This window comes from Astyanax mexicanus, chromosome 19 (genome assembly GCF_023375975.1).
Source record: "Astyanax mexicanus isolate ESR-SI-001 chromosome 19, AstMex3_surface, whole genome shotgun sequence".
Classification (NCBI taxonomy): domain Eukaryota; kingdom Metazoa; phylum Chordata; class Actinopteri; order Characiformes; family Acestrorhamphidae; genus Astyanax; species Astyanax mexicanus.
This window is the reverse complement of record NC_064426.1, coordinates 27,464,865-27,489,954: the sequence shown is the minus strand read 5'-3', so window position 1 is coordinate 27,489,954 and position 25,090 is coordinate 27,464,865. Positions and strand designations below refer to the sequence as shown.

The 25,090-nt window shown below is 36.1% G+C and overlaps 1 protein-coding gene across 1 annotated transcript in view; it reads right to left on the bottom strand.

Moving 5' to 3' along the window:
- Positions 1-2,398: 2,398 nt before the first annotated feature.
- Positions 2,399-25,090, bottom strand: part of lasp1 (LIM and SH3 protein 1) — a 29,076-nt gene continuing 6,384 nt past the window's right edge. The window contains exons 2-7 of the mRNA XM_022672325.2: positions 17,716-17,810; positions 13,900-13,984; positions 9,589-9,696; positions 7,161-7,266; positions 5,997-6,085; positions 2,399-4,212 (exon numbers count right to left, since the gene is read on the bottom strand). Of these exons, the coding sequence (XP_022528046.1) occupies positions 4,039-4,212; positions 5,997-6,085; positions 7,161-7,266; positions 9,589-9,696; positions 13,900-13,984; positions 17,716-17,810 (657 nt within the window). The 3' untranslated portion in view covers positions 2,399-4,038. The remainder of the gene's footprint in view (positions 4,213-5,996; positions 6,086-7,160; positions 7,267-9,588; positions 9,697-13,899; positions 13,985-17,715; positions 17,811-25,090) is intronic.

Sequence of the window (25,090 nt, the reverse complement as noted above, 5' to 3'; positions counted from 1 at the left end):
TGCTTCACTTGAGTCCAGTCACATGACTGAGAGCAGTTTTGGTTTTAGTGTGGAATTAAAGGGTCAAATTCTCCAGGTACTGCATAGATCTGCTAAACTAAAGGGCTCTGTACTTACCACAGATAGAGACACAGAAATTAGGAACGCCTTTAACACAGAACATGCATCTGTGCACCATAAAATTCAACATAGAAATAAAGGGAGTATGCAAAAGGATTTTATGGAACTGTGAGAGCCTTCACTTTGTTCTGCTCCATGATTTAGCAGTAGTTTTTTTTTTTTTTTTAGTCACTAGGCCTGTCACAAAAATTGTAATAAATTATATTATTGTACTTTAATGCCATTTTATGCCAATGATATGAATATATATATATATATATATATATTATTAATATATATATATATATATATATATATATATATATATATATATATATATATATATATATATATATATATATATATATAATGCATTTACACTAGGGCTGGGCGATATGAAAACTATTGTGATATTGTTTTGCAGAAATTCAGCAATATATTTTTTATATATTTTGCACAAAATTTAGCCATATATTTTCATATACATACAAAATGCATAAGAAAATGCATGACCAAAGTCTCAGCTGCAGCTGAATTTTACATGTACAGATATTTAAATGTACAGATATTTAAATACAATGACTGATCGTTAAGAAAACTCATACAATGGAATATAAACACTCCTAAATATATTAAATAAATAAAACATGACTAATATAAAACCAACGTTTGACATACCGGATCATTCACATTAATGGGCTATCCTTCTTAAGAAAAATATAACGGGTAATACTGATGTCAGCAAAAAGTGACTGAGGTCATCTTCATATGTTGTTCAATCTCTCTAAAATGTAATTATTGTGACAGGCCTACTAGTCACTTTGGTCTAATGAGCTATGTCTCATTTCATGATCACAGCTGAAAATGTATTAAAAGGTAGCAGAAGTTGAAGAAGAAACTGTGACCATTATCTAGAATCTAGAATTAAACACTGACATTTTACACAATTTCACAATTTGAGGAAACACTGGACCTGACTGAATCTGTGAAGCAGAACAAGGTAATGGCTCACAAGCTTCAGAACACATTCCACCAAGTTCATCTGTCCATGGGTCTTCTCATTGCCTGCAAATTGGAACCAGATTTGAGAGGCTGGAGACCACATTCAGAAATCATGAGCTGAGAAATCTCAGAGTTGGTCTTTTTTGAGGTAATATGACTTTTTTTTTTTACAAGACTGATTAAACTTTACAAACAAAGGAACAGGGATCAGGAATCAGATTATCAAAACATACATACAACAATGTGAAAAAATATATAAGATACACTGTATGGACATAGGACACCTCCATATTACACCTACAGGAGCTTTTATGACTCCCTAATCTAATCCATAGACATTAATGTGGAGTCAGTCCCCCTTTGCAGCTCTAACAGCAGGGTTAAAATTTGTTGCCTCTTTGTCTTTTAACATTTTCAGAACTTTAAATGGCTCCTAAGTGCTTTACTTTTGCAATGATACAACTCTATATCGTGGATTGTGTCATCCTGGTTATTAGTCTATGTTCAGGCTGCCAGTACAAATCAGAATCAATTTTTTGCATATCTAGATTGTATCCAGATTAATTTTTAATAGTTAAGACAACCAGAAGTTACATGAACCCTGTTTTTTGCAGATCTGATTCAACCACAATTAGAGGTGGTTTGAAATGAGATTTCAATCAGATTAGTACAAATGCATCTCATTCTGGATGCTCTGGATGCTCAAACTGGATTCCAGCATGTCTTTTTAATCAATCCCAACACAACAAACAACAACCTCCTCAAATCCAGAGTGATGGAAATGCGGCGGTCCAAGAAAAGAGCCAAAGGTTAGGTAGCATAGTAACCCTTGCACAGACATGCAAATCCAATCTAATTGCTTGCAAATACCATTAGTAGATCTGATTATCTGATTCGCCTGCATTTTCCTGCAATCTGAACACTCGTTTTCAGTTAACCTTTTTCCCCCCACAAAAGTTTTTAAATAAATACTGATCCTGCAGCAAAGAGACAACTGAAACAACTGAAATCATTGATGAAAAGGTGTGTCCCAATACTTTTGTCCATATTAGTTCATGTATGAGAAACAAAACAAGTCACAGTAGACTACTGCTTCTTCTGTTTTCAGTCTTTGAGCATATATTTTAGACAATAATGATGAGTGATGAGACAATGTACAGCATAGTCTGGAAAGATTCTCAAAACAAAATCTATGAGCAGCAGAAGTGATTGCATTCCTAGGTAGGTTACAGTAAGATGTATGCATGTATGTTAGGGCCTACTACAAAGGTTCAGAATAAACGGAACATTGCCTGCCTTGATATACAAATAGATCTGTTTTATTCCACTATTGTTGATTAACTGACATTACAATTCCGCCTCATACAATACCAACAAGGCAATGAGAATAAGCATGGTATGGGGGAAGGAAAGAAAAAAAATTATAAAATAATGTGATACAAAAAAAACAGCACTGAGATACATGATCATATGCTGCACATGGAATGTTCCAGAACACAGAAAAATAATACATTTAAAATAATAAAAAATGAAAAACAAAATGTTTTTAAGATTTTAGGGCTAGCTCTCGATACAGATTTAGCTTAGTCTATGACTACAAAGCAGTATATTTTTCCAGAGAATCAACGTTAACAGTGAAATTTAGTCCAGGACTAGGCTTAATCGGTGTCAACCTATAATAATAATAATAATAATATTAACAATAATAATAAGAATAAAACTGAACCCTTTAATTGTGCTTAGGCTCTTCTCCCCTTATTTCCTGGTACTACAGTTCTGCTTTTAGCTAACCGCTGGGTGTTTTATTTATTTATTTATTTTTTTACTTTACGATAGAGAACACTGCTTTACCCCTTTTTTTTTTTTTACTTCAAAGCAGCATTGCGAATCTAGCGGAACCAAATTAAACATACTTAAATCTACATCTATATTATTATTAAGTGATGGCACTGAGATGTGTTAAGCGTTAAGTGTTGAAGACACAACGACAACACCATGCTTTATTATGAGCAGGGTCCCTCTTTATCATCTCTATCATCTTTATTCTACACCCATACAAGAACCGAGGCCAGACTGGGAGGATCTTTTTTTTTCTTTTCATATTTATATCTATATATATAATATATATTCCAGTTTCACTACAATACCCATGATGCAAGAGGTCTGATGGATATGCTTTAAGATTGAGTGGAACAAAATGGAATGATCAGAAGTCTCATGTTCAAGCATTACTACTGCACGACCAGTGAGATGCCACGATGGGCCAGAATGATAAGATACAACCAACGACAGGCTGCGAAGAAGACACAGCAAGAAAGTAAAAGTAAAAGAGATCAGCGACAGCGATTGGAACAGATTCTCATTGTCATGGCAAGTGTGGAATGATTGACGCGGCGTCTAGGGCTGTATGTTCACGAAGTGCTCTATGGCGGGCCTTGATAAAAAAATCAGCGGCCTGTGTGTGTGTGTGTTTATGTGTCATTAAGACGTTAAGTGCCACTTGTGACAGCACCTCTCTGAGACTTGAAGAAACACAAGAAAATAACAGACAGTTGGACAGCAAGAGCAAAAGAGGGAGCAACAGAGAAGAGAAACAGAGCAGGCAGAGCAATAAAAGGGTATGCACCCCGTGTACATAATACGTCTATACACTATGTGTGTAACTGTGTGTGTTTATGTATGCATATGTGTGTTTGTTTTGCATGAGTTCTCAGCATAGACACATTAATAGGATAGCACGAACAAGAAAATAAGAAAAAAGCTCTTTTAAAAATATGAGATGGCACTGGGCTTCTTGTAATCCATTTCTCTTTTTCCCTCTCGTTCTCTCTCTCTCTCTCTCTTTATCTTCATCTTGCTCTCCCTTTTTCCACTTTCTCTCTCTCTCTCTCTCTCTCTCTCTAACTTCACCTCTCTATTCCTCTCTCACTCTCCTTCTCAGATGGACTCCACATAGTTAGCGGGCAGCATGCCTTGCTGACCAGTGCGCTCCACTCTGCCGTACATCCACCCTTCATCGATTGGCTGCACGTCAACGATCACGTCTCCGTCCAGGAACGAGACTTCGTCCTCGTCCGCCGCGACGTAGTCATACACTGCCCGGTAGCGCTTCTGAAAACATAAAACAAACACACACACAGACAAATAATGAATTGCTTTTAGCAAAGGTGTCAAAATTTTTCCCATTCATTACTTAGGTAAAAGTATAGATAATTTAAATAGATAAATAGATAGTTTAAAATACTTTAGTAGAAGTTGAAGTATTGACTTAAGCTTTTTCCTCAAGTAAAGGTGTAAAAATAACAGTGGTATGCAGTGAGGCCCTTCTTACCCTTCAGAGAAGGGGTGACAATAAGTGCATGTAAATAATTACATTTTTTTAAATCAGGAAATATATATTATAGATATTGTAAGTGTATGGACTTATTTTATAAATTAACTAAAATAAAAAAACAGCAACTAATTTAAAGCATTAGTCTGTGTTTTCCAGTCGCTATAGGACTCTTCTATGACTGACAGCGGTTCTAACCAATCAAAGCGTTTTAAAATGGCTTCTGATCACGTGTTTGCCTGGATCCTTCTCCTGATTTTGAGAAAGGTGTAGTAATGAGTCTGTAAGCAAAGTCATAGGACAATCTAACCAATCAGATTCATGATTGTCACTCCGGGAGCGGGGCCATGGCTGTCTAACCCCTTCTCAGCAATCTGCTGAAGGAGTATGCGTCGTAAAACAGTGGGGGTACCCACTATATTCATTGCACGCCACTGAATAATAATGCTTTCAAAAAATTTTAAAGTATAAAAGTAAAAGTAATTTAAGGGAAAAAATGCTATTAGGCACAAAAGCTTAGGACATGCCACAGGGTCCTATAGTGCACTACCCCCCTTCCACAAAACACATTTTTCTAAAAGCCATTATGATTATAATACTATATTTAAATGTTAATGTTGATACATTTGGGATGCACTAGGCTTCCTGTTTCAGCCGCATATATGCCCATTGTCCAAATGCATGTTAGTACAATGCAAATATATATTAGAAGCTTAGTTACAACATTTCACTCAAGTTTTCTTGAGTCTCTGCACGGATCATCTTCATACTAGGCTACATACGTGTAAGCTATGTTCTTGCTGTAGTGTGGGCGTGACGTGTGCAGGTGTGATGGATCGTGTATAAACCAATAGGATTTCGGAATGGTATATGTTTATACTTCTCATTTAACCACAATTAAATTCACTCTAAATGAAATGATTTATCTGGATTTTATCTGGATAGGGTTTTTCTTTTAAATGATAACAGGCCGGAATGAAATAGTAGAGTGATGAGGCTATTTTTAAAATGTAAGGAGTAGAAGTAAAAAGTGGTCTGAAAATGAATCAGTCCAGTGAAGTATAGATAACCAACATTTTTACTTAAAAAAGATAATGTAGGATTTGAATTTTATTACTTGACACCTCTGTTCTTAATGCAATACAGGATAAAAACCACTGTACTCATTGCACTTACTCGTTTTGCTCAAATTTTGTACATTTAAGTCAATCGTAAAAAATAACATATCTTTGAAAAGTTAAATGTTCCCATTTTGCACAATCCATGATAGTAAAACAGTAGTGAAGCTATTCTAAAGGCCTGATCTAGATGATACATTTTAATGCTGTTTCGAGGTGAATGCGCTTTGGTGTCTTTCAGGGCCTGAGCAAAATAGGGAATAGGGGAAAACAGCAGTATTCATCCTGAGAAAGGTGCTGAATCATTGCAGAGAAAGTGGGGCATCTGATCAGTAGAGGGACTGGGACAGTTCCAAAGGCTTTTGTGAAGCAAAAAGAGTGTTTGTGCATTTGAGTGTGTGCGTGCATGTGTGTGTGTGCATGGTTGTGTGGTTGTAATACATTACCCCAGAACTGGGTGGTGGAGCAGCAGCGGCTTGACGCACCGGTTCAGGCTCATAATGGTAGTTCTGCGATGCAGCTGGGGGCTGATATGCTGGAGAAACAAAAAAAAAGATGCAAAAGAAAAGACATGAACAAAGAGCGAAACACGATAGCATACGAAGTGCTAGAATGTGCTAGAATGCACACTTCTGTTTTGTGTGACCTAACTGTGATCACCAGCTTAAACATTAACCAACATGAACACAAACATTTCATACAAGTTGAGCAGAAAGTCTAGCTGTAGTTGAGGCTTGTGTATATCCTCCTGAGACCTGGCCATTTATTGTTTCTGTAGAAATACACATTTAAAAAAATACAAATCTTATTTACTGTAACATTCCTTTTAGTCATAATACTTAACAAAATTTAGCTTTTGGGCAAAACTGGACAAAATTAAACATTTGTCCAAAGACTGAACACGTTTTTCCACAGGTTTTCATCATTTCATAATTTTAATCATTAAAAATATATTTTACAGCTTAAATACACTTTTTTTGTTAAAAAGACAAGGCAATTTCAAAACTACAAAACTACAATTTAAAATTAATTATTAAACAGTTAACATTTTGATATCCTAGCAGACATACAGTCCATTTATTTGCAAATCGAATCATTAATGTACTTAAGCAGTGCAAGTTTAGTCATAAATTAACCCTGGTAGAGCTATTCAAGTCTGATGTGAGTGAAATTTACACAGAGAAAAGCAGTCAGACTGAACGAGCAAATACTATTGCCAAATTAGCTCATATCTTTCAGCTGGAAAACAGCCAGATTTTAAAGAGATATCTGAGTAATCTGACACCAAGCATGGTGTGTGATGCTGAACACTTTCAATACATCATGCAATTTAGGCAAGTAGAGTGATTAAAATTAACTTAAATCTTCCATTTGCTGGCTTTCCCAGTAGGAGGGAAAGTGTGGGACTGCTGCCACTGTATAAACACATATAAACACATCCTAATGTAAGAGGAAACACCATATAACTGCTTTTTATTACTTATTCTGCTGTCCTTTTTTGCCATTTGTGGCCAAATGCCTCATATTTTCGTGTATCCCTAAAATTGTCTAAAAACCCAAAACATTCAAATATTAAAGAGTATTTTCTGTATCTCAAGAGGATATATTACCTGGAGGTGTGTGGTGTTGTTGTTGCTGCTGCTGCTGTGGTGGATGATGTTGAGGTGGAGCCTCTCCTCCCATTCTACTCTTCTCAAACTCCTCATGGTATTTAATCTATAACAAGCACGCACACACACACACACACACACACAGAAGAAAAAAAGAACCATATCAAGCCAAATGCCATATCATATAACAGCACCACCACTGGCATTAGAGCGTATCATTACACTAACACTGGCTAACATAAAGACCAACGTATACTTAAAGTTCTATACATACCACCACAATCCTGGGGAAGGACCCTCAAAGGCTGTATTTAAGTCTATTTAAAGCATTAACGATGGCTAACCGCGCCAACCGCCACATTGCTCAGAGCTTTCAAATTAGGCATGAGGTTCACCTATTCAATTACTAGTTAATTGCTAGGTGCCTTCATTCCCCGATTAGCTTTCACGGCTATTTTAGGACTTTTCACATTAGAACAAATAAGAATGGGCTAAATCCAGATCAAACTTACACATACGTATCCACAATTAAAGAGCTATTATATAGGCACCCTGTTCCAAAGCAGCTACAGACTATGTTCAGTGATGAAAGTATAAAAAAAATAATTTTCTTTTAAAATCAAAGGTTTAAAAAAAGGGGTTGATCCTGCTTTAGTTGGAGTAACTGCCCTTAATATCCAAGAATGGATTTCTACTATAGATGTAAAAGCACTGCTGTAAAGGTTTAATTGTATTTAGCAATAAAAGCAGCCAGGATGTTGCTCATCCTCATCCCCAATCAGGGCTGCACAATATATAATTTCTTAATCATCATCCACACCATAATCAGCAGGATGTGTAATGTCACACAAGGGAAATGAACCCCTACATATAGTGCTACAACTTGCTTGATACAAAAGGCAAACTCCCTCTTTTCTCATTGTTAACAACTTAATTACCAGAGGCAGATTAATTTTGCTTAATACCACATATTTTAGGTCTAATATTTGATACACAGGTGACATAAGTAACCGTATGCCAATGTTGGATAATTAAGAAATGGAAAATAACTGATTAAATATCTGTATTTTTTATATTGCACTATAGGGCTTAATTACGATGAATCAGTTTTTAACTGAAATCGCACGAGCTGCGATTTGAATTAGCCAATAGCATGCAAATGTGTGTGTGAAGACGCAGCCTGCTCTTCCGAAGATGCGTCACATGTCTGTAGTTCGTAGAGTGCTGGGGATTGTAGTCTTTGGGATTATTGTCACTCCTATGCTCAGCGGGAATGACAGGAGGCGCAGAATGAGCCGTGGCTGGCGTGTCAAACTCTTAATATTTACGTTTTATCATTAAGTTCTGTCCAATAATAAATAAAATCTGTGACACTTTGATAAATGTGGTTCGAAGAGAAAAAAACATAGAGATAGAGATATATAATGCATGTTGCATAAATGCATATTATGTAAATTATACACACACTTACGTTTTTTTTTTTACCTTAAAATGTAATAAATCTGACAACTGCATTCAATCTGAGAACCCTGGAAATATTTTATGTGTAAAGAAGTTAAATAAATAACTATATTTGATCGATATGTTAACCACTAATACAGGTTTTCGGTTTGATGGATTAAAATAATCACAAATTAAATCGTAATTGAAAAAACGAAATTAGATATTTTACCCAAATTGTGCAGCCCTATTGCACTATATAAATCACAGTACAACAAAACAACACAATGTCATTTTTTCCCAGTATCTTAAAGCCTTATTCCTAACTTATCCTAAAAGAATTGAGTTTTCTGGGGATCCCAGAGAATACAGTTTCTTACACTGCTCAAAGAAAGTCAGACTGTCAGTATATACTGTCAATATTTGTCTACAGGGACTAGAAAAGCTGTGTTTGTGTGCTTTTGCACATCTGCGTGAGCAAATGGTGCAACTAAAAGTAGCTAATGCTAATATTATTAATAGTCTAATAATATTATTAAAAAGTGCACAATCTGTGATTGAGAACAAAAGAAAATGTTGCTGTTCCAATACTGCTCACTAGGTGTCTCATATCTCTGTTTAAGTAAAACTATTGTGCTTATTAATATGATAAATCTACTTTGAACATGACTAGTGTATATTCCAATATTGACCCCCTGAGTCCAGATACAGATAGTTGTGCAGACTTTTCAAATCTGTGTGTTTCGCAGTTCATTTTCCTTTATTTGTCAAGAATGTTTCATATAATGTTTTCATACAGGATTTATAATAACTGATAATATCACAGCAATCACAGACAGTTCCAAATGTAACAGTAACAGGCCTCTGCCCACAATATAACAACACTAAAACCATACTGTGATCTGTAAATGCATGATGAACCAGTGTGTTTTTATTGTGTGAGCAGAATCACACCGCTGCAATTTTGAAAGCATGGCATTAGACTCACATTGCTGATCTGGTCTTGTGTTTTCTTGATTCTCTGCATCTCTGGTGTGTCAGCCACAACACTGAAGCCTTTTCCTTTGTTCTTCTCAAACTCCTCCTTGTAGAGAACCTGCAAACATATAAAAAAATACACACATATCAAAGAAAGACATTAAATGAGGGAACAATGCACAGCAGTTTGTGCACAGGAAATTACAGACCCGTGATCTAATCTGTACACATAAAAAATACTGCCAGTAATGCACAGACAATTAGATAACGGATAACAGACAATAACAGAATATCTTGGATTCAAATGGCTGATGTTAAAATTAAAAGATTAACCTTTAGAAAGCTGGCTTAGAAAGCCACAAATTAGATATTTGACAGGCTATACATATACATACATTTTGGATCATAAAAAAAAAAAAAACACAACGAAAATAGTCCAGTGTTAAATAAACAGTAATTGTAATGTGGTATTATGATATATTTTGCTATGGTGATGCACATTATTATTATCATTGTCAGTGCTTAAAGAACACTAAATAATTGTTTTTAACAACTCTAGAAATTTAAATAAAACTGAATAGAAGTTCTTAATAGCAGAGTTTTTAATAGCAGATATTTAAGATATTGATGCTATTGATGCATTTACGTGTGTCAAATTATTAAGATAAATATTGTTAAATGTGCTTTCTAGTGATGTAGCTAGCTGGCCACGTAGCTGCTATAGTATCCCAGGTGGTTACCGTGGTGTTGCCAGGTATTTGCTAGGTTATCTAAGATTGTTGCTATGATGTGGGTAATTTAAGTGTTTGCCAGAAGGATGCTACACTGTTGCAAGGTGTCTACAATGGTTAAACACACCGTCTTTATCTATAGTATAACTGTAGTATCCCAGATTATTGCTGTTTCAAGTTATTATCAAGTGGTTGTTATCAGGGTACTCTATGTGGTTTGTAGGGTGTACATGTATCATCAAAATGCAAAAACTATTACACCCCTTTTATTTCTATAAGAAAAATAATCCCCAAAAATAATATGTGCATCTGATAAAATGCTGTAAACGGCTATGAACAAAAATAAGACCACAAAGTTGATGAGTTTCTTAGATTTTACCAAATTGAAAACCTCTGGAATATAATCAAGAAGAAGATGGATGATCACACGCTGAACTGATTGAATTTTTTTACCAGGAGTGGCATAAAGTTATCCAAAAGCAGTGTGTAAGACTGGTGGAGGAGAACATGCCAAAACTGTAATAAAAAACAGGGCTATTCCACCAAATATTGATTTCTGAACTCTTAAAACTTTATGAATATGAACTTGTTTTCTTCGCATTATTTTGAGGTCTGAAAGCTCTGCATCTTTTTTTTGTTATTTCAGCCATTTCTCACTGTCTGCAAACAAATGCTGTAATAAATGACAATATTTTAATTTGGAATTTGGGAGATATGTTGTCCGTAATTTATGAATAATATAACTATGTTCATTTTACACACATATATACCTATAAATAGCAAAATCAGAAAAAACTAAAGTGGTCTCTTAATTTTTTCTGTATGTGACTGAATCACACAACTGGACTGCTCATTCAGAGTCGAAACAGTGTCAAAACATTGAAAATAAATGCTTTCAGGCTATTCCAGACATCTAAACCACTTAGGATGGCTATAAGTTTTATAATCTCTCGAGGTTAAAAATATACATTTAGAAAAAGATAATATGACTGTTTCTTATTCTCATCAAGGCTGTGGTTTCAATTTCAAAAGTGTGGAATGAATGAATAGGAATGAATAGGAAGCTATGTGTTTCTTAAATGAGCTAGGAATGTCATATCCTGCAATTCTGCTGCATTTGCGGTGACTCACTGGATCAGACGGTTCAAGAATCTGAAGAAGCGAGCTGAATACAGCCTGTCTTAGACCCAGATTGTTACTGTTTTGCTGCAGTAGCAATAGCTGTATCAGTAAACAAACATGAACTACACCAGAAGGACACTCCCACAGTTCCAACCAGTGACCACAGACTGGGCGCAGAGAAAGTTCAGACAATGTTCCCTCTAATTTTCTCACAAAGGGTTCAGCTCAAAAATAGACCATGACATTTATGACCCATACCAACCCAAACACAAAGACTTTAAAATAAACATTAGCCTAAGCCTATATGTACTGATTACTAATTGACCAAAACAACAACTGAACATGTGGAGACAAAAAATACATATAGGAACATATAATACTTTCCTGGCAAAATGAATGATGGAATATGAAAAAAATTGCACACATGTTCCTCATAATAACTGAGCCCAAAATATTACAGTACTACTGTTGTTTAAAGGAATGGTTCAGTGATGAAATTTGGAAAATTTGATTTGCACAGTTTCTATTTACCCACATGAGGGACTTCCATAACATTTTAAGAGTATCAAACTTATATTTATATATCATTTATAAATCAGTTTTATTTATATTATAGATATACATTTAATAGCTTGTCAACGTATTCCAATATGTCAACTTATTCCAATATATATATTTTATTTTATTTATATAATTTAATATTATATAAAAGATATATATATATATATATTTTTTTTTACTGTTTTTTATGTTCACGAAATATGTCTAAGAATTTAAGACATCAAAATCTCTGCAAGTATATCTTGCAAGTTTATGCCAAGGCTCAGACACAAAATCATACATTAATCAGTTCTCTAGTATAATCCGGATGGGGAGGGGGCATATGGGCATCAAAAATCTGGATTGCACCCTCATTTTTTCTTAATCCCCCCACATACACACACACACAACAAAACAAAAGCAGCTGGTGCTGAAGAACAAAGAGAAAATAACAAGAAAAATTCCCATGTGTATTAAAATATCTTCAAGTTAAGTGAATGTATTGAGTGTGCACATTGTAATGCGGACGTGGGTATGAGTGTCATGAGAAGGCATGAGGGCACCAGATGTTGTTTTTTTCCCTATTTTTACTCCCCCCATCTTGCCCCCCGGTACATGGGTGGAGTAGTGTGTAATTTGTGTGTAGTTCAGTCTACACATGTGTGTTTATCAACACAGTGAATTGCTGAACTACTCCCACTAGTAAGATATCAGGAGTGAAGTTAACTATTGAGTGAGGCATTATGCGTGTGTGTGTGTGTGTGTGGGGGGGGGAGATTCAGGAGTGAGAGAGCTTTGCATGGAGACAGAGAGTGAGTGAAGCCCCGATTCAGCACTTCTAATGTAAAGCAGAGTAAAATATCAGAGAACAGCAGTAAATGATTAACCTCTTTAAGCCTAAAGGCCCACAACAGACATGTCAGTTTCTCATTTTTATAACTGCATGTACATTAGTTCCATAGTAATTACTGTAATATTGAGTCTTTAGATTTATAACAGTTTCAGGGGTCAACCTGTAAATGAAAGATCAATTAGCTATGTGTTGGTATCGGATGATTTTCAGCCAAAATTTGTGAGCGTCCGATATTTAACTAATCATGAGAGCAGCTCAGATCATATCCTTAGAGTGAGGCTCACTGTAGACTCCTTAATCACATGAAGCTGCAGTTGAAACTGTTTCTAGCATTAATATTTGCAGAATGTGTAAGACTATCACCTCTCCTGGATAAACAAGAATAAAGACTTTTAACACCATTAACCAGATACCCCTCTAAAGAGTACATGTTCTGGACTTTACAATGAGTAGATATTAGCACAGCAACCCAGGTAGAGCAAACAAACATTCAGCTGGAGATCTACAGTAACACACTACCAAGTTTGCCTGCATGTGGCATCCAGCCCCACTGTGGATCGCTATCAGCGATTGAACGAACAAGCTGAAACAATTGGCAATCTGTGTATTGTTCCTTAAATCCTATTTCATGTTTTTTTATAAACTACTGATTTTGATTAACTAGTTCCAGCCATTAAACCTAATCAATATCACAATTAACCTTGCTTATTAAAATTAACTGACTCTGCAGTTGTTTTTGTACACTTTGCTTTATTTATGAATTATATGAATATATATGAATTGGTAGTTTATTGTTGAAACCTAGCCTTATAACTCACAAACCTTAAAAACTTTCTTTCAAACAAAAAAAAAATTGTACTGTTCACTTTATAATTATTTATGATTACTTGCATCTGTTCTTATGTGATCTGAAATTTCTACAATCGAAAACTCTCTTATTACTGAGATGAATGGTTTTAAAATAATGGGCTGAGGTGTGTAAAACCTTTGCACAGAACCCTGAAGTGTATGATTGAAGTAGCCTTGTGTCATTAAGTGTATTTAAGAGCACAGAGAAAGTGTGTGTTTACGGTACCTGGCTCTGCATCTTGCTCTGCTGTTTCAGGCGCAGGTTTTCTGGAGTGTCAGCAACACTGGTGAATGACGTTTTCGGGTAGTGTCTGTAACATAGGTTACAATTAGCCATTACTGCAAACCCCTAATCAGGCTCACAGTCCCACATGCACAAACAAACACATACAAAGACACACATACAAATGCACGCACACACACACACACACACACACACACACACACACACACACACACACACACACAGACACACACACACACACACACACACATACACACACACAGAAACACACACAGTCATGGAAAGAAACGTAAAAACAAAATACAAAACATATGTGAGCCCTCAAATTAGCTTTTTTCTTTCTTTTTTTCTGTGTCAAAAGGTCAGAGCACACAGAGTTGCTGTTAGTGTGTGAGTGTGTGTGTATGCACGCTTGTGTGTACATCTTCTGCCTTACTGGACCATTAGCTAATTAGAGCAGGAGGGTTTTACTACTCCCACATGCACAGAATTACAGACACTGTGTTCAAATAACTTGACTAGAGATGCACCAGATATTTGGCAACCAAAACACTTTTGTGTTTGTCCATGTAAAAAAAAAAAAAAAAAAAATATATATATATATATATATATATATATATATATATATATATATATATATATATATATATATATACACACATACATACAATTTATTTATTTTTTTTACCAAACACTGATTAATTTATTTAATAAAATCATATTGCAGCAGAAGGCCCATCCTCCACATGCTGTGATCAGAGCATTGTTATAAAAGTACAATGCCGGTGTAGAAGCGAAAAACTGCAGGTTTAAGTTCATCTTTATGCTCAAATTGCCTAAATTACATAAATCATCCAGAATTATCATCATGTATCTATTTACCACCACTTCACATACAGGCTGTTTTCCAGATAAAAGAGCTAATCAGTTCAGGGCTAGGAAAGTAACGTTAGCGAAGCAATGTTAAGATATATTTAAGATTTATAATGCACTGCTGAAGTAAATTCATAATTAAATTAACACCTTCGAGGTAAAATAGCATTTCTGAGGTAAATTTATTACTATAATTGCACTGCCGAGGTAAATATGTATAACTAAAATTGCCCTGCTGAGGTAAATGTATGAGTACAATATCAGTGTTGACTTAAATAGATGCATAAAGTTGTACTGCTGAGGCAAATATATGACTACAGTATATCATACTTTGTTGGTATGTCTGCTGGAATACTAAAAGGTTAAGTTTAATATGTTAATGTGTAATTGCAATTTATTGAAAAGCAAGAACAATAACATTTAAGCTATTTAATTTACGTAATATTTATGTAAAAAAACAAACCTACAATAACCCCTGTTTGGCATTTAGCTTTTGCCACGTGCTTAATTTTTTCACTTTTAGTGCACTGATTTTCTTCAACATGACCTTATATAGAAGCGCTATCCATCATTTATACGGAATGTGTAATTCTGAATGTGAGAGTGTGTGGAAGTGTGTGTGTGTATCTAGACATTTCCTGTTTAGAGCACAATTACAGTAGTCCTGAGAACAACTGCAAACCTCTATATAGTCTGTCAATCAAGCAGTCTCATTCTCTTTATACTGTTTATATCATCAGAGCACAGAAGATCCAATAGTGGGTGTGGTTCAGCTCAATAAAAACAATCAATGTTTTTTTATATACAGTTTTATTTTCCTCTGCTTATGAGATTTCCTCAGCAGGGCACCATCTAAACAAACAGACAAGCTGAAAAAATGTACGCAAAAGGAAATGAACAACGTTAAGTGGCTGTAATGACCCACTGCCCCACAGGGGGCTACAAATTGATCCTGTTATATTAGCAGTCAGATCATGGCTTCAGCTAACAAACACAATCTTAAATATCTATACATATACATTCCTTACTTACTTCACTTCACATATTGGAATACTCGTTTTATCTGCTAAAACTGTACTACATTAATTAAAACAGAACTGATTCTATCTCTTTACTTCTGTCCGAGTTAATGACTGCCCACCAGTCTGCACCAATACTGATGGAACGTCAGACCCTCCTGCTACCCAGTCCAGACCAGTTGCTCACAGCTACTGCTTCCTACACAATTCTGGGTTTAATGTTTTATATGATTTCTTGTGTGTACAGCACAGTAAATCACCGGGGTACAGTTCCCAAACCTTCTGGGTTTATACACTAACCACTGCCTTAAAAAATCTAAAACAATCATTAACGACCCCTCCCACCCAAGCCACTGCCTTTTCTCACAGCTGCCAAGTGGAAGGAGTTTCAAAAGCTTGAAGACCAGAACCAACAGGTTCCGAGACAGCTTCTTCCCCCAGGCGACCAGGCTGTGGAACAGCCAGTAGAACAGTGTTCTGCCCACCCCACCCCACTGTTATCTAAACAAACTCTTGCACCATGCACTTTACTGCACTGTTCACTGTGTACCTAACGGCCTATCCCATACTTATCCCATATATAGAATACTGCCCCCTGTTATTCCCACACAACTCATTCTGTACCTTTCATTTTACTCATAATTACTCTGTCACCTATTGGACTATTTCCCCACTTTCACACACACACACTCTGGATACCTGCACATCTATATAGCATTTTATATTTAGAAATTCAGTCATACTTAACATATTTCCGTGCAATACCATATGTCCATATGTCTACAGTGTAAGTTATGTGTACTGTTATTGTGTGTAATTTGCATACTGTAAATTAAGTTATCTGTATATTCTATTTTATTTTATTATTCTACTTGTTGTAAATGTTGTTCCTTGCACACTAGTGGGAACCTGCACCCAAGTTTTTTCACTCACATGTACACCTGTACTCTGTGATAAAAGTCTTGAATCTTGAGGCTGTGGACACTGTCCTATGTTAAGCACTATTGTTCTGCTGTAGAAACCATCCTTTTTCATCTTTAACCCTCCTATTTTCTGGGTCAATTTGACCCATCTTGAAGTTTGAAGAAAAAAAAATTGTTGAAAGTATTTTTTCAGTATAAAACTTCTTCTGCTTGCCTTAATTAGTGTAATCAACATATAATATGAAAATGGTTCATCTCAAATATTTGCAACCACCCTCTGCAAAAAATAAACTAAAAGAAAATTGCAATCTTATGTTTCAATGTTATGTACTACTGTTTTATATGTTGGTCTTTCAAAAGTAATAAAGTAGGGAAACATTTAAAAAGGTTGAACATGTATTTTTTATGAAATACGAGTCAATTATCCTAATTGAACCATTACCTGTTAGAGGTAAGGAACACTATTGCACTAAATATTAATTATGTTGATAATAATAAGCAATGGTGTTAGTAATTAAATATTTACACTGCTTGTTTATATTCTTTCAGATATCTTTTGGACAATTAAACATGCAACGGGTCAATATGGCCTGGGAACACCACTGCTGGTTCTGACAAATGAACATAATAGGAGGGTTACATTTGTGTTACAGATCGTGTGAGGTTTGCTGTTTAGATTATCTTGGTATTACATTGTATCCAGTCTTCTCTCTCTACCAGTAACATGTTTCCGGGTGCCATTGTCTGCAACACAGACTCAAAGCATGATTGATCCACTCCCACACTTTACAGGGGTGTTCTTGTATATTATTAGAGTATTAGTGTGTGCTTGAGTTGCATCTTTTTGTTTTTTTGCCAAATTAAATAAGCTTGAGTTTCCAGAAAAGTATGGATTAATGTTTTGTGTGTTTTAGGGTGTCCCAGATTTAACACAATGAACACACACACACATATATAAACACAGACAAACAGAAGTTACTTACGCATTGCAGTATGGTCTCTTCTCAAAGCCTTTGTAGTTCTTCATGTTTAGGGTCATCTTGCATACCTCACAGCTAAAGCATCCTTTATGCCAGTACTGATTAAAAGAGACAAAAAAAGACAGAAAAAGGAAGAGACAGAAAAAAATGAGTAAACGAGCAATTAAAAGAAGGCTGAAGGCTCATCTAATCTCATCACTGTCTGTTTTTGAGGTTTAACTGCAGTGCATTGTATTGACCCAGTTGCATAACTCTGTTTGCTAGGGTCACTCGCTGTCAGTGCAGTTTCTCTGAAAGAGTGCCATGTATGTTTTCATTGGCTGACAATGAGCAAACAGCTTTGCTGACGAGTGATTTGCTCAAACTGAAAGCGAAAATGGGATCAGTCATATAGTAAATCACATGAATGATTTGTAACATCTTGAAAGACAGAATGGAGACAGTAAATTACTTCAGCAAGAAGTAATTTTATGATATCAAATGTGGATTTTAGAAAAAACACAGATTTAAAAAAAAAATTATTGACTAAACATAATCAGACATATACTGGAGTTCAACCAACATTTCAACATTTCTAGCTTACTCACGATTCTCTTTTCGGCCACTGTTCTGTTATACATTTCTAATTTCTACATTTTATTGGAAACCTATTTGACAGAATTATAAAACATTTTTTATGTGCATTATAAATGTTCAAATCTACCATTACAATGGAGAAAATCCATCTTTTAATGTTACATCTTAAGATAATCCACCATGTAACAATGCAAAGAACCCAGTTTACACCAATTACACCATTTTCATGTGTCTTGAGTACCAGGATTTTATCGGCCAAGCCACAGAAAAATGTACCAATAACGCATTTAAAACAGATACAAATCTGATTGCTCTCCAAGACGAATTCAAAACCAAAATCCCTCACATTACAACTGATACAACAATAATAACAGTCAAGCAAAGAGTAAATTTGCACACAGCAATCAGATTCGAGTCTAACTGAATGAATGAATGAATAAATGAAATTAAGATAACCAAGGATGCTTCATAATCAACGTTCTACACAAATACACGGTAACAGAATGCAGGGTGCACAGAAAATACGCTCAACTGGAAAAAGGACCATCCATCTGGAGGACTGCTCTGACCCAGGGCAGAGTGCCAATCCATATGGGCATACAGTCATGAATTTATTCACACACATACACACACACAAATACACACCAGGGAGTACCCAATTTCCGGTCAATGTAGGGTGTTTTTACACCTGAAGGTCCAAACCAGAGTCTGCGCCAAGGTTTCTATCTTGGCTATATTGTATACATTTGGTCCAGTTAGTTTTGGTTTCACACTGCACTTCAGTGAGTGAACGAAGAACTTTACCACAGCTATGTGGGATGTGTCTCTCTATACGTCATGTTAATTGGTTTGTAGAATTTTAATTATAAGATCTGCAAACTGCTTTGTTAGGTGCTGTGACTAATTCTTCTTCTATTTCAGAATCCAACTTCTCTAAGCGGACACACCTCGCAGCAGAATGAGTGTATTTTGTTTAGATTATCCTCAGATGGATTTTATTTTTGTTTAGAAATTAGGGTTATTCTACTGTTCTACTGCGTGATGCACCTGCAAATCAGGAGAAGTCAGATTTCGGCAAAACAGCAAATATTTTTCCTCTGGTTGGTTCAGAAACTGTAACAACTTTCTGTAATTGGACTGAAACTTTGAACCATCTAGAAAAGTGCTTACAGACTGCAGATGAATCAAACCATGGTTCTACTAGCTACTAGCCATTCTACTAACTAACTGCTGGCAGCAAGGTACTGTACATTATACAGTGTCTTTTTTACAGTGTGGTAAATACTTTGAAGCAATTCTTACGGTTGGCATATGTACAAAAAGGTTACACTGGTGCAGTAGTCACATTTAGGTGCATACTTACCACACATAAGAGCTATTTACGTGAAATAAAGAATACAGATTTGAATTTATGTGTAGATCCAGTGTGTTGGTCTTACAGAGCATATATATCCATATTCATAAAGAAGCATTCAAGCATTGTCTTCGTGGTTATAAATCTTCTCAGATGTTCCTGTGAGTCACACTCAGAGCTTGGTTATGACTAAAAATACTCACTGCTCAGAGTAGGACATGAAAATTAATTATCAGGAGGAGGAAGCAGATAGAGACTTCTTACCAAGGGCCATTCTGCTCTCGTTTTTCACACTTGCTATGAGTGAATTCCACCACCATGTCATATCTGTATGCCAAGTGTATGCCAATATTTGTGCTTCCTCTTTTGGCTGGAAAAGGGCTATTTTTTTAAATGTACAGAAAAAAATTAAAGAAAAAAACAGCACAAATAATATGGCGTTGGTTGCGTGGAGATATACTGAATCAATGATGAGATTTAACTTCTACAGTCATTTGTGGCCCACCCAATAGAGACTGATTTTTCTGACAACCAAATCTCCATACAAAATCTGGGAGTGCAAACCCACCAGACAGTTTTTGAAAAGCAGTGCAAAGACATGTAGAATTTCAGAATGTCTAAAACATCCTTTGAGCTGTGTGTCATGATCAGACCCTACAGATGCGCGTTTGTTTTTCACAAAAATTCCACCGCCAAGTCGTATCTCTACGCTAAATGTACATCAATATTTATGCTTCCTCTTTTGGCTGGTAAAGTGCTAGTCTTTATTGACTGTAAAAAATACTGCAAATATTTTGGCATGGCTTGAGTGTAGAAATACTGATCTAACTGTGAGTGAGTTCAGTAGTTGCAGACTGAATGACATCACCACTTTCTTTTCCAGCTAAGGGAAGAATTCCAGCACTGAACAATGCAGCTGGGAAACACCCTGCAATACAAAAACCCTTCCAGTGAAGTGCTATATGGGTGCAGTTCAAAAGTCATTACTGGCTGTAGTGATAACACGGACCAAGAAAAGAGACTCAACTTAACTGCTTCACCTAACTTGCTGTCCTGCATTCCACCTTAATGTCCACTGATGCACGATTGTATGTGTGTGAATAAGTGTGTGTGAACACCTCACCGATATAAAAAACCTGTCAATAATCAGTGCAAACAACTGTAAACCAAATGATATCGCTGAGGAGTAGGGCTGTGTTTTGGTAAGAACTTGGCAATATGATATACCACAATACAGGGGTTACGATTCAATATATTGCAATATATTGCAGTACTGTAAGCAAGGAGATACATAGTGATTATCTAAATTTATTTCAATTTTTTCCCATTTTCTCCCCAATTTACACAGCCAATTACCCAACCCACTCATTAGGACTCCCCCTATCACTAGTAATGCCCCAACACACCAGGAGGGTGAAGACTAACACATGCTTCCTCCGATACATGTGAAGTCAGCCACTGCTTCTTTTCGAGCTGCTGCTGATGCAGCATTACCGAGCAGCCAGCGTGCTCGGAGGAAAACGCAGGGACTTGGTTCCGGTACATCAGCTTACAGACGCCCTGTGCTGCAGACATCACCCTAGGAGTGATGTGGGAAGAGAGCGCCATCTACCCACCTGGAGGGAGCAAGGCCAATTTTGCTCCACCGGCAGCTTGATGGCGAAGCTGCATGAGCTGGGGTTCGAACCTGCAACCTCCCGCTCATAGTGGCAGCACTTTAAACCGCTGGTGTAGGTTGGGTTTCCATCTACACTTTAAGCAAGATTTAAGTGCAGTTACAAAAAAAGTTGCAAAAAAAATGTGAAGTAAATCATGCTTCTATCCACTACAGTTATGCAAAGGAACTTGGATGGACTGTGATCAGATGCAGCATTGAAACAAGCAAAATAGAGAAACCTAACTAAAACATCTTTACACCCATTTGCCAGCTTTTTTAATGAATGTTGCTGGGCAGGACAGACAGTGTCCCACTTGAGAGCTGAATTCTCTGTGCCTCCCCGACAACATGCCTTACATCTGGGAGTGCAAACCCACCAGACAGTTCTGGGAAAGCAGCACACAGCCATTTTCTAGGCAAGCTTTGAAATCTGCATTTCAGAATGTCTAAATCAACCTTTAAAAAGCTATTTGTCATGACTAGACCATCCACAGGGTCACATATTACCAGTCAACAGCCACTCATGCCAACAGATAAGAGAGTCACCATTGTTTATACAGTACAAGCTGAAGGATTGTGTGGCCAATAGGGTAGTATATGGAGTAAACAATAATTTGGGAGTACAGGGTAATGGACAAATGTTTGGAGTAAAAGTGGTAACAGTAAACATTGTGTGTATGTAGTATGCCAAAAAATAAAAAATAAACTAATCAAACAGTATCATGTATTACTTGACACGCCAGAGGCACCTATGGCTTGCTATGTCATTGTTTATTAAAAAAAAAAAAACCTTATCAATCACTTATTTTTCGCAATTTGGGCATATCGTTATTCTGACTTTTCCACAATCATCCTAGCATATAAATCTTTTTGTGATCTTTCTGTATATTTTTGTGTTGTTTTGGATATTTTGTGGGATTTATGATCAGATATCATACAGATAACCCACAAAATACTGTCCTATAGAAATAAATGTTATTCTTCTCTGAAGATGGAGGCACAAAGTTTAGTTTTATGCCAGTAAATGGCTAAACCTGTCACTGTAAGTATCATGACAACTTCTCTAATGTATAATGTGTTGGACTGTGGCCAGATTGTTACGATTAGGAGACTGTAAACCACAGCTCTTGTTACAAACACAGTATCTTTGTTAGTATGAATGCTTTAATAAACTGAAATGAAAAAATACAGAGTTTAAAAAGGTTCTAAATGTTGTTTAATGTTCTACCACTTGTAACGACTCTATAACATACATTTTACTCCAACAGTATGCCATGTGTATTTCTTCAGTCTGTCTGAAATATTGAATTGACAGAGCAGCCCCCCTACCTGCTGTCCATCTGTCGTCCTTTATGTTACAGTGAGGACTAGATTGGCTCACAAACCTTAATATTAGTACTATGAATAATCAATATCTAACTTATATTATTTTATGTATAATAATATATAATAATATTAGGGATTATTGTAAATAACCTTAACAGAATAATCTCCAAGAATCTATTTTACTTTCTAACTAATTGTATTAAAAATAAAAATATAATAGGAAAATAAACTGAACAGATGAGGAATGTTTAGTTTAGAATGGAGGGAAATTTGTCAGATATGTGCTTCCTTGTATCACCCTAAAAAACCTGGAAGCAAGTGAAGCGAAACCATGCTTATTGGTAAAACTGTGGTGAAAAGGCTCCTGACCACACACAGGTTTTTCACTCATGCCTGAATATAATTATCCTACTGGACAGAGGTTAGGAAAGCAATATCTGCGATTCTACAGCTGGATTTACTACATATATTTGTTACTTTGTACTTGGGTCTCATTCAGGGAGATGGGTGGGAGAAGGACAAATATGAATTTTAAATATGTGCAGCTAACATCAATATAGCTGTAAAAAAGGAAGTGGCTTAAAGCAGCAGCCCCAATGGTAGCCCAAAGGATGGAAGTGGTTAAAGAGATTTAGCAATAGGGAGTGCATGACCCTGACTCTCAAAGAATCACAAATTGTGGAGAAAATGTGATCCTATTCTCAATTACCAAAACCACTAGGAACTAGTATCAAGTGCCATAAAAGCTAACAATAGTACGCTGCACTGACCTGTGAAACATGAATATAGGGTCTCCTGCACTGAATATGGATATGATTTCAGTCAATTGACTGTTTATACGGACAGTTCTAGCAAGACTGCTGGTCATAATCATTACTATTCCACTCTGTTGTCCACTAAGGGTGGTAAAGCCTTCTAAGAAGTCATTCCAGTTTGCTTAACGCTGTGGATCGGGCAAAACTTCCAATGAACTTGATTAAACTCGCCACAAGTACACTGGCCAGTAAAGGTGGGTGATATGGCCCTAAAATAATATCACAATAATTCAGGGTATTTTTGCAATAACAATATTCTTGGTGATATGACCTTTTATTCCAAGAATATACTACTGCAACAGACAAACTTACTTTATATATTTATTACAGAAATATAATGTAACATAATCATACTATCATTTACGACAAAAAAAAGTATGTTATGAATGTTTCATTAACAGTAACTTATCTACACAAATCTCAATTAATCACTAATATTTAGGAAAACTGGAGTGAAAGTATCATTGCCTGAGCGGACAGCAATAAGAGAAATATAATTCATCACTCTATTTAAATAGGTTTTTGTGTATTTTCACTGAAGTATTTCCATTTTTTGGTGACTTTTTACTTTAATTTAGCTGCATTTGAAATTCAAACATCTTACTTTTCACTTCACTAATTATTGAAAATCTGGCGTCCCTTTTGGCTTGTAAACACAAGGCCTAGGTCGTTTCTCCCAGCCCACTTTTGGCTTCAGTCCAAATGGACTGATATATCTTCTGCCCTTTGCTTACGTCCGCTGGTTCTGTGTTGTTCAAATAATGCAACTGTGTAACATTTTTATTCCAGTAACAGTAGTGTACTGTTAAAATGTATTTTTTAAAATCTGGATTTAGTCACCAAACATATTTAAATTTTTCATATATATCAAAAATACCCTGAAATATTGTAATATTAAAATAAAATTTATTAATTTATTTACTGTTAAAAAATGGCACTGAACTTATTTCAATGCATGCTGAACATTTATGCTCTATTTGCATTTGAAGCATTTAAAACTAGTGATTTCCACACCACTTTCATACAGGCATACTGTGATATAATTCATTACAATATCAATAAAACACAATTATATTGCCCACTGCTATCCATCTCTACGCCCACTTCCAAACTCAGTGCAAACCTCAGACAAGAAGTTCAGGCCACGCCGTTCTGCCACAAAAGACTGACACTTGTGCTGAAAATAGCTGAGTGGCTACCTGCCCGAGAACTTTCCTAAGAGCTTCCTGCTGCTACAGACGTCACCGAGAAGCAGGCCGGCAGACCTCTGAGGTGGTTCAAATGGCCGCTGTCTGACAGACTTTGGGTGTGGTTCTTTTGAGATGTTCTGCCTAAGAGTATGTCAGACAGAGCACATGGCTGCTGGAGCGGAATGACAACAGGATGGTTTACTTCTCTTCAGTGGCAGGAAAATGCCAGCGCTCTGTGACTGAAAGCCTGGGTAAAAGACTATGACAGGATGTGTGTGATTTCAAAGAGCATGTGTGTAAATTAGCCAGTGTGGCGATGGTTATGGAGTTTGTGCTTCATCTCTTCTCTTGTCTCTTATGCATTAAATTCACAATACACTGTGCTATGTGTAGCACAGTGTAGCCTGGTGCTGTTGTTCTGTCCTTCATAACTAAAAACAGTGTAATGTACAGACATCAT